Source organism: Vanessa atalanta, chromosome 5, assembly GCF_905147765.1.
Source record: "Vanessa atalanta chromosome 5, ilVanAtal1.2, whole genome shotgun sequence".
NCBI lineage: Eukaryota > Metazoa > Arthropoda > Insecta > Lepidoptera > Nymphalidae > Vanessa > Vanessa atalanta.
The window spans coordinates 10894424-10906561 of record NC_061875.1 but is presented as its reverse complement, the minus strand read 5'-3'; the positions used below and the strand labels follow the sequence as shown (position 1 = coordinate 10906561).

The 12138-nt window shown below is 31.6% G+C and overlaps 1 protein-coding gene across 1 annotated transcript in view; it reads right to left on the bottom strand.

The window, feature by feature from the left end:
* Window positions 1-12138, bottom strand: part of LOC125063912 (calcium uniporter protein, mitochondrial) — a 146451-nt gene that overhangs the window by 7762 nt on the left and 126551 nt on the right. The window contains exons 3-4 of the mRNA XM_047670608.1: window positions 11792-11913; window positions 10773-10928 (exon numbers count right to left, since the gene is read on the bottom strand). Coding sequence (XP_047526564.1) covers window positions 10773-10928; window positions 11792-11913 — 278 coding nt within the window. The remainder of the gene's footprint in view (window positions 1-10772; window positions 10929-11791; window positions 11914-12138) is intronic.

The window sequence follows — 12138 nt, the reverse complement described above, 5'->3', positions numbered from 1 at the left end:
CCCCCGCAGGGGTAGAATGTGCAGAAACACTTAAATAAGTGTCTACTCCTTTTGAATCAGTTTCCCAAAAACAAAGTTTTATGTTTCTAACTTAAAGAATAACGAACTTCACCCGTTTAGGGGTAAAATTTCCAAAATTCGCTCCTTAGTGGGTGTAATGATATGTTAGTTTATAAGTGTACGTATAAGTTTTATGCTTCTAGTTCTAAAAATAACAATACTTTCAACAATTTGCAACCTTTCATCCCCCTTTTCAATCCTTTCCGGCTCGTTTTTCCAAATAAAAAGTAGCCTGTGTTCTTTCTCAGGCTCTAGACTATTTGTGTACCAAATTTCACTTAAATCAGTCTAGTAGTTTTGGCGTGAAAGCGAGACAGACAGACAGAGTTACTTTCGGATTTATAATATTAGTATGGAAGTATGGATAGATACGTATATGTAATACATGAAAATTGAACAGCTACTTTGTAGCAAAAAATGTTTCCACTACAAAGTACACACTGAAGTTAATTTAGTGCAAAGTTAGCAAATCTCTATTTCCTACGAACGTTGTTTCAACAAAAGGCATCACGTTCGCCAAGTTTCAGTTGAAGATACTTAACGACCGCGATCCTCTTACTTTTACATTTGTAAAGGTGTCTAACCTACATGTCAGATCTTGACACTGCATTCTGAAATTAGCTTGGTTAGTAAATTTTCATAATATTCTTTGCATTTATTTTTTAAATATTGGTTAAATATTTTATAAATAAGTTCTAATTGTATAAACTGAGTCGTTGGTCTAGACACAGCTTATAAGGCTACAGATCCTAGAATCCTGGGTATTACCCCGTGAGAAGTCATTAAAAAATTACCGAGTATATTTGTCAGAAAATGGCGCTATAAAACCAATAGCAGCTCAGAGGTGAGACGTTTAATACCCGACTTTATACCCGATTTAATATCTTTTAAACAGTGCATTTAAAGGTTGTGATAAAAAAGCAGTTTATATGGTTTTTATTTTTCTGAACAAAATCTTATCAAAATCAAAGTCGTGCTATTCGTTTACGTTAGGTTCATGTGCTCCACGAGCACTGAATTTCAATTTATTTCGTCCAGTAACAAGATTAACAGAACATAACATTAGCATACATAAGATATATAAGATAACGGAAAAGGAATTTTCAGACGAGTTTAAAATCTCCTTAATTAAGGAAAATAATAATTAGAGCGTATCTTATCCTCACGGAATGGTCAACTTGATTCCTTTTAAAGAAAAAAAATATGCAAAATCTGGTTAATAATGGCTTAAAACTACTTCGCTGGTTTATGCATTCATAAAAGGTTGCTGCTCCGTTGTATATTCTTGTATACCTACATTCTTGGTATTTTGTTAAAATATCTAAGGAACAACATGAGATATTTTTAATGATGTCTGTATGGTTTTTGACTTGATTTTAAAGAAAGCGATGTTAATGGTTCTGTAAAAGGCTCCAGAGCAACGTTGCTCTCATTGAATGAGAAAATAGAAATTCTACTGAAAAATAAATTGCATATATGTTTAGTGAAACATGTCAAATGACGCCATAATCATTTGTAATCAAGCACTTCAGAGTTCTCATGTACTTACTTATACGTATTCAGAATTGATCTGATGCTATCTGACGACGAAGGAAAATATCTTTAAATTATTGAATTGAAATCTGTATCGGATAAAAACTGAAATAGTCACCAATCCGCATTGTAACAGCATGGTGGCATAGGCACCAAACCTTCTCTCCAAAAGGAGCTCAAGCCCAAATTATAATATTTCATCTACAATTTCAGATAAGTAAATAAGATAGAAAACGTAAGTACATCATTAAATATATTTCATCGTTTCGAAATAAAATATATTTTTATTCCATTTAGGTGGAAAATCTAAAATCCTTTGTCTTCGATTCTTGTTATTATATTGACCTATTTGACTGAAAGTCGCGCCGTGTAACATTAAATCTAAATCAATTGAAAAGTTGTTCTGCTAAAGTGGTTTGCTGTTTTCTTGGCATTTGCTTTTCCATTGTTTTTGTTAAACTGTTCTTATGATTTCAATGTTAATAAATATTTTAATCAATTGTAATGAGCCATTGTCAATTAGAATTAAGAGACATATTGGATTGGAAGAAAGAGTACTAGTAGTTTGTACGTATGCCGATCATAGGTCCCGGTTATGTGAAAATTTGTTTTTAGTAGCAGCTCAAAGTTGAAGAGTATGCAGTGTTAGCCTCGTGCTTTGGAAAACAAGTTAAGCCCTTGGTCCAACGCTTGATCACCCGTCGTGTCAATTTTCCATCTCTTTGGACTATAAGAGTGCACCTGTGTTCATAATTAATTATGTAATAGAAGACCGAGTTGTACTAATACTTATTCCATTTAAAGATAATCCACAATTTAAAACCTCCTTAAAATATGCATTCCGTTCATTCGTATTCTGTTTCTAGGATGGTTCACATAAAATGTAGGTATTATTACTTTTAGTTATTTCAGTTTTACTTGCATTTTATTTTTCGAGGAGTACTCTTTTTAATGAAGATATTATGTAAAATTATTAAGACGTTCAAAGTCGTAGGCAGGCAAGCTAAGCGAATATTTTGTATAAAAAGCAGCTCAAACTCAAAGTTCGCGTGATGTTTAATCGTTTAAATGTCAGATAAGCGACAGGTTCGCTGTGAAAAGTTAACAATTTGAACTGTACGTTCAACTTGGACCATTATTTTTATTTCTGTTACGTTTGAATCGTTATTACTTTAAGCTAGCTTGCGTCTCAACTTCTCCTACGAAATTAAACTTGACATATAAAGAAATTGTATCGTACAATCAATAAATCAAAGTCTAAATGTGGCCGATATATCGTATTCACCTCAGTACTTTTAGTGTACCACACAATAATTATTTTATTAACTTAGGACCTTTTTCCAATACCGTATATTTTTCCCGAAAGTTCTGATAGTCTGTGGTAAGCAAAGTGAAAAAGGTTATTTTATATTTTGATTGTATAGGGATAATTATATCAAGATATATTTTTCATATCGTGTCAAAAATAAAGCTCCTAAGAATCTGTGATAGTGATAAACGAGATCCCGACCCCGAACAAAAGTCCTGCGAGCCAGGGCACATGACGCTTTGTTCCCTGACAAATTCGAATGGGAGAAAAAAGGATTTCCATTGTTAGATTTTACACGCCCAACATAAAACGTAAAATATTTTAGGATATTGAAAACTCGTTATTGTAAATTCGCCGCTACCATGTATTGTAAATTCGGTTTTGTAACAGGAAAAAAGGCATAACATTATTTACCTTAGTTGTATACCCGATGCAATATCCTATCAGAAACACTATTCAAACATCTACTGAATTTTCTCTAGTAAAAATAAATTTTTGGTGTATTGCTTATTTTACGCCAGGTTCCTTATAAAAAATTATTATGTATTCAACCCTGTTATGGAATTGATATTTAAAAACGCTGAGTCGACTGTCTTTATTTGCCTAAACAGATGCCTTAACACCAATTTATATTTTCTAACATCGAAAAAAGACGAAGTTCTTTACAAATTTTCATCACCAATTTCAAACTCTAAGGTTGATTTCTTTTCAAAAACGCTGACACATCACTTATAAAAAGATGCTTAAAATCTGGTTTTTATTATTTTATACTTAAAACATTCATCTTCCATACGACCTTACGTCCCCATTACGTGATAAATTTTCAAAAAAATAGTAACAAAACCGTTCAACTGATAAACAAAAGCCTAAATATCGTTTGCCATATTTCTAAAATCAAATATGACGAATTTCCATACCACGCATACATCATATCATCGATAAACTCCCTTAGGAGATGAATTTTGAAAAATCATTTCTTAACACTCGTTCCATAATGAATTCTTGAGTAATTTTTTTTTCTCCCAAACCAGATGTATTTCAGTCATTTTTAAATGATAATCAGTTGATCTTAGCTGTCATATAAAGGCATTTATTTTATGATGTATTTTAATTTTAATATATAACATATTCCAATCACACGACGAGTAAGAGACATTTCCTATGTTATTAATAAATAATAACAAAAAATTTGGATTTGTAAAACAATTTTATTTTAAATATCAGCGTAGATGTTATCGGAACTTTGGGAGTAATTATATTATATATGGAGAGTATTATAAATAAATATATATTAGTAAAGAACTATTTTTTTAACAGCATAATACAGCTTTATTTAGAGAGATATAGAGTTATATTTTAATTTATATACTAATGGAAAATAAAATATTCCCTATTTGTTTGGAATAGGCTATGATGGATTTTAAATATATTACTTGAATATAAAAAAAATAGCAAAAGGTAAGATTTACCTTTGTCAAACAGTCAAGTGAAGTCAAACATAATAAAAATCTACCATTCCTTATAGTTCATTTATTTGTCAAATATCCTCTCACTAAACTGTTTATATATTCGTTCCTTCATTTAGAATATACATTCCTATGAATTAAAAAGTTAAAATTAAACGATAGACAACCAAATTTCAAAGCAAAAGCCGAATTGTTTCCAGACCGCACGCTAATTGTCAAAACACACACGCTATCAAAATGTTAAACAATCTGACAGTTGCAGGCGACGTACGGCGTACAAATGGTATATTCATATGTTGTTAATTGACTAACGTTCGATGATATATGTTTGAAATTAAATAGAAATAATACGAACTATATTAAATAATGGGAAACAAATGTCATACAGTTGGGTACGAGGTCCTCCTAAAACGGGGAAGGGTCTGAAAATGATTTCGCTTCATTCCTCAGACTACCTAACACAAGCTAAATTCGCCCACTTGAACATAACATTAGCATCTACCAGAAAAAATAAATATGCCGTCAAAACTCAACGTTACCCGCATTTTAAATAAGAAAACAAGCAATTCTTGTTTCCAACAAATTACAAATATACCTATTTTCCTGTACAAATATCAAAGGGAGACAAGTACTAAAGGATCTTATCTAGTATATTGATATACGAAAAGATTTTGAGGCTAGGATTGAAAAACGCGACCTTAATTTAAGATTTACTACGCCCTAGTGATTTAATTGATACAGCACAATTTTGTGGTAAAGACCACACTATTTCAAAGTTTCGATTTGTGAAGAAGCGTGTTAATAATTAGTCTGCGGGGCTAATATAGGTTATACAAGTATATACGTTTGTTAGACTGGTTACCCCCATGGGAAACCCACTTCTTACTGCTTTGGTGAACATGTTTCATTCAATCCCGTTGTTCATACAAATGTACAATAATAATAGCTCTTACATTAGAATGCTTATAATCTAAATAGAAACAGAATTGCATTTATCAAAAATTGCAACACAGGAGTTATTCAGACATCATTAGCAAAGCAAATAAGGCACGAAACCCAAAATGTAGACGTAAGTCTGGCTGTGGCGTATGTTTTTATGTGATTTCCAAATTCAAATATAATTTCTCTAGCTGTGGATGAAATAATATAATACATCTAGAAATACTGGAATTGCTAGAAAGATATAAGAGACTATTCTTTATATAAAAATATAAAAAATATTCCGTACAAAGAAAAGATTAAGTTTTTAGTTTATACTTTCCTTTGTCTAACATTTTCATAGAGATTACCTTCAACTATTCTACTATTCTACTAGGTATATAGTATAATATTAATATAGTTTCTTAAAACCTACTAATTCTGTACGACGTAAGACTGAGATATCAAATCGATTATGGAAAAATAGTTCTCGAGACTTTGGGGCAATACTCTGTTTATGAAACTTGTTAGAAGTCTCTCATTATTTTATAAATTCATATTATGGTATAAACTATCAATTTAGCGTGTTACTTATTCTTAATTCAATTTTTATTTTTTAATCTGTCTAACTAATAAATCACAATTTGTTGGTCTTAAGACGAAAAAATTTTGATTTATTAAAAGCTGTTTTAAAGGCCTTTTCTTAAATATCAAATATTTTAACGTATTTTTAAGAAATTATGAGCTCCGCGCGATTTTGTCCATCATAAATACTGCTACGTCGTAGCGTGACGTCATACAGTTTTATACTTTTCTCTATAAACGAAAATAATAAAAAAAAATTATATTAAATACCATACTAATAAATATCTACTGAAATAACTACGTTCGAACAAAAAACTAACTCATCGTCTTTTTTTATATTAATGAAGCTTATTGTACAGCCAACTGTATGAAATACGATTTTATATATATATATATATTTTTATAACTGAAATAGTTCTTTCATGGCTACAAATTACTAAAAAAGTTTTACGACATATTATTTTATACAAGACTGAATATTTTATTATATCAAATCGATTCTAAGTTTGATTATTTTGCATTTTATTTCCCTAGTTTATATTAATTTTATGGCAACATTTATGCGGGTATAGAAACATATTACGTTATTGAATATCAGTTTATTGGAAAGGCTGCAAAGATTTTAAGAAAATTATATTTGTTTCAAACGACTTAATAACAAAACAATTTAAAATAAAACGAATATCCCAGCCTGTTATAAGCGATATGTATTTATAATCGCAACACTATTATCAAATTAAAAAAGAAAAAATCTGGTGACATAGGCAGAACCGTGATTTCAATTTAAAAATCCCATAAAAGTCGAAAATGTATTCAGAAACCTTGTTTAGCTGGAATAGGGTCACAAATTACGTTAAAGCTTAATAGCTTAATAGTCGTGCACAGCTTTGAAATGCTCTCTCTTTGTTCAAATGCATTTTAACTACATCTGAGGGTATTTGGCAGTTTCGAAATCTACTTTATATTTACATGTTTTCCGCGAGTTTGTTATGAGCCAAGCTTAAACGAGTTCTATATTTAACGGATTTATTATAAAAATAACAAAAAAAAAGAACAGAAAAATCGTATATAACGGACACTGCCATTAACGGCCTTCCCTCGGAAAGCATTTAAACCCTTTTGTCCAATGGACTATACGAGAGAGCGTATAAAGAGTTTATATTATGCTCTTTCCTAGACACTTTCCCTAAAGATTAGCCACTGTGGTCCAAATATATTATATAATATGATATATTTTTTAAAATAAATCTGTTTTTCTCCTTTTAACTTCTCTAGTGCTTTATTGAAAAAATATTTCTAAGGACGAAATATGCTCTCCTTGAACATTTTAGGGAAGTTTGTCCGTAATATAAAGTGACAACTTGAATGGTTATAACTCTGTTTAAGTTTTCGGTGTAAATTAAATACTTTATCTTAGCCGAGATTGCTGTAAATAGAATATGTGGAGATTAACCAAAAATCGGGCGCTTAAATCTGGGAAAGCACCGGTAAATTTTCATGTGTATAAATTTCTTTTAGAATTCCTTTCGTGGTCAGCGGTGAATATAATGAGGAAACCTGCATATTTCAGATTTACATCTGCTACACACTCTGCATTGAAGCAGGAAATGGGATAAGCTCAGCCTTTTTATAAATGGTAGACGGACGGGAAAATTATAGTATCACCAGCATAGACTTAGTAATAATATGCATTCCCAACATCTATAACGCGCCACCATCCTCGAAAACTAAAATGTACCCCTTCTACATGTAGTATCAGTGGCTCACTCACCCTACAAACCGGAACACAGCCAAACTAATTATTGCTGTTTGACGGTTGAATAATTGTCCTTTACTGACATACTTTGTAATCATATGGATGAAAAAGAGTTCTTCTTGAATTTACTTTCCGACCCGGTGGTAGCTTTACATTCAATTGAGCACTGTAACGTGACGATCAAACGTGTTTTTATGAGCATACTTGAATAAAGATTATTTTTGGTTTAGAGTGAGACATTCAAGGATACTTTAGTACTTCTAATTTATGACTGTATTTCTTTAGTACTTTTAACAGTTATATAAAGCTTGTCGAGCTTATTTATTTTAGATTAACAATTGTTTTAGGGTTATTGCGATACAAAAACAAACTCACTCACACTCACTCTCACTCACTCTCACCTATCGTTACTGTTTCGATTAAGGTATACAAACTCGAAATTGCTATATGCCTGATGATAAACATCAGCTGAGTATGTGATTTTATGGAAATCAACTCAAGAATAGAATCTAGAAAAGATTAAGAATTTGAAGGAAAACCTTTTAAATAATTATACGAATTTAAGAAACCAATTATTTTTAGAAGAATATCCATTGCTACCGTAATTTCGTTCCGTAGATAAAAAATATTCCGGAATAAAAGTATGAATTGACCCGAATATGAGCAGTGGCAATCCGACTTTATTAAAACTCACCTGGTTCCTATTCGATAAATGCATTGAGCAAATAGTCATATACCCATAAAATCGTTTGTCCTCTATGAATATTGATGCACAGCGGAAAGAACTGAGTCGAAAAACTAAAAATTGACACATAGTAAGCCTCCCCACAAAAGTTTATTTGGAAATTTCGATTTTAAGTGAGATATCCTCGCTTGAAGTCGGGCCGGGTATATAATTGTAAAATTTATTTATAATTTTGTTATAGGTATTATAACAACAAACATCGACTTTATTATATTAGAATAGAAAAAAATGTACACTTAACTGACGTTCGTTACGATTTGTATCGCCACAATTAGTCAGCTGTAGTAGTAGACACACATACGTGTTCGCTGGAGCACATGCTCAACTAGATTAGCTAACGATGAGGCATTTTTAAGTCGGGTATATAGGTATATATATTGTATTAGTTATTAGTATATATACATATATACTAATAAGTAATCGCGTTTCTTCGTAGAATAATAGTTTAAAAATTGTGAAAATATCAAGACTACTATATATGCCTACGCCGATATATTTTTCGTGACTGCTAGAGACATCTACGTTAATACAACGTTCTTAATTGAGTTTTCAAATACTATGTCACCATCCAAGCAGTAAGAACTTAACCGATAAATCAAACGAAGATTTAAGCAGACGAAAAGACCAAATATCTTAATATCAAAATGATTGAAAATGAATGTCTTGTTCTAGTAGTTAACATCGCGTGAAGCGTTGAATATTCAGCGTTAATATATTTTCAAAGGTTATATAACATTTTTTTTATTATATTTTAGTTATCTGCATACATATGATAGTAAAAACAGTATGAAACTATTACGACCAATCTTATTAATAAAGATAAAAATAAATAATGGTATCAAAACGCCTCCCTGGTATACCCGCTCATCATAATCACAGCATTGCTAGCGATATTTCGATACGACTCGCTCGGTACCTTTTTATCATACATTGTTGTTTCTATGTAACTAGAAAACTACTCGCATGTGTCGCAACGAATTTAAAAAGTTTCTACTTGATAGGATAAACAAACTTAATGTCCGCAACAGGGAATACAAACAGCATCAGGCATCGATTTATACATTACTTGTACTACAGTGTTCCATTGCTACGAGAACACGTTATTTTTCATATAATTCCAGCGAACATTTAGTAAAGTGGAAAATCAATCTATCACTAACGGACATATTATGTTATCCATCGCGTCCTTATCCGCCGTGACCCGTCGTACCAAAGTAACAAGACATGACATAGTCAATGTTGTTAAAAGCGTTGCTGAAATCTAACAACGTTGGGAATTGTGTGACCATTCAACTGTATTTTTGAGTTTCTTTTATTTTTATATTGTATTAAATTTGTAAGAACATCATTATTTTTTTACTTGTATATTGATTTCTAAAAAAATAATCTTTATAATAATAACATATTTGATTGAATTTAAAATTATATTTCGCCATAAGGAAATAATAACAGCACAAATATAATTGCTATAATTAAAAGTAATAAAAATTCATTTTAGTGGTGGTATTGTTTTTTTGCTAACAATTCGGTAACTAATGTTTCCGCAATTTCATTTAAAGAAATTTTTAGCTACCATTAAGCATTTATTTATATAACGTTTTCAATCCAAAGTACGTTTTCATAATTCTCAGATTAAATAGCAGTATATTCTAATTTCTAATTACGAGGTCGAAACACATAAACGGACATAATCTACTGAATTAAATTAGCACTACTTGAAAGTTTTAAAATAATTTAAATTTATTTACAAAGGACATTTACTTATTTGTGTGTTTCCTTTACAAACCAAAAAGAATAGCTACTAAAAGCTACGAAAGAAAATTCGTTTATTCTTCACGCAATGCAGAATTGCTCGATGTGATTTTTTGCATTAAGATATTTTATGTGACAAAGAGTGACATTCCGGAGACGCCTTATTCCGGAATAATGCGTATTTCCTCTTAAAAGGATCCAAATAATGCTTCTCGACTTGGTCCTCTAAAACAGTTCAACGAGTTTTGATGTCATTTGGTGCAAACATGGTTTAGAATAATATCACGTTCTTTTTATCTCGTAAAATGCACAGTTTTTATGGAATTACAAGGCAAAGAACTCACGGCACAGGATATATATTCAATGTAAAATAAGACAAAACAAGAAATAGGCGATGAAGAATAATATTTCGGGTATTCTAGAAAATTAAAGAGGTCAAAGTAGACAGCAATAATACAAGAATAAGTAGCATAATTACAATAGTTAGCATTTAAGATAAAACTGGAACTGGCTGTAGATATTGACTATCCTATATAGCACAGACATTAAAAAGCATAAATTATGACATAAAGTTGGTTATTTTCCCTCAAAACTTCAGAAGCGAATTTGCGGATAAAAGGTGCAATTTGATAAATGTACGCAACAGACCTGCGGTGGACTTTTAACGTAGTACTCGGTGTCATTTATGAGCAGTCGGAAGTCATTTTCCAATAACGACTCGACCGTGTCGCTGGCCGCGATGCGAACCCGTTCATCCGCTGCGAGCGCGACCGCACGCTCCACGCCGCGATCTTCCGCCTTCACCTTCACAGACATAAAATAACATCAATAAAATGCTTCACATTATATTTTTTTATTATTAATGAATTTAATAAACGTTTTTTACAAATGGTTTTTTTTAACATTAACACCTTAATTATGTACAAATGATTATTAAAAATAGTTACTGCACAAGCATGACGGCGTGGAATGGTTGCAAGAATGTGGCGTGCTTTATAAGCATGTCCTAGACTGTGCAGCACCTACCCTTTGAACTTTTACCCTATGAAAATAACTCGTTTGAAGGCCACAGACGAGAAAAAAAATCTAAAACCGTAGTTTTCTGAATAACAATAGCTGAATGGTCACATTCAGGTATTGTTATTCACGGTCACGTTAATTGAAGTAATTCGGTAAAATTATATGCAAAAATATCCAAATAAATGTAGAAATATTGAATAAGATTTTGTTTTTATCTTGGCATATATATTTTCTTATTTTACATTTAATAAAAATACATTTATCTAATTATTTATTATTGTGTTCCCGGTCCAAGTGTGTGTGTCCATGTGTTCAAGGTCCCGGGTTCGATCCCCGGCTGAGTCGATGTAGAAAAAGTTCATTAGTTTTCTTTGTTGTCTTAGGTCTGGGTGTTTGTGGTATCGTCATTACTTCTGATTTCCATAACACAAGTGCTTTAGCTACTTATATTGGGATCAGTGTAATGTATGTGATGTTGTCCGATATTTATTTATTTAATAAAGGTCGAATGGAAACATTTCGTTCTTAAGAAAGTGTAAATACAAAGGGTCTGTAAATGGATATCCCACTGCTAAGCTCGACTTTAAGATTACGTGTTCAATACACTGGGCCATCTCGGCTAGTGTTTATTGATGAGATTAGCTAACCTGTTCGAGAAGGTCACCGACGGTCTGCGAAACAGGACGAAGTGTGAACCGGCAGCGTTCGCGACGAGACGGCAGCGGCACTGTTATCACCGGTAGACCACGCCGGTACGTCACTAACACTTCTGAAACAATATGATAAATAAAACGATTAAAACTTAAAAGTAACTCCAAGAAATGCTTGAATACGGGACAGACGTCGCTAGTTAGTTCTAAAAGAAAATAAGATGACAGAGAGCAATTTGACTTTAATAAAAATGGACTGATTGTTGAAAAATGACAAAACATACGGAAAAAAATCACAAATTATCAAATTTGCTCAGATTTTGTTTAAATTATATATACAATTC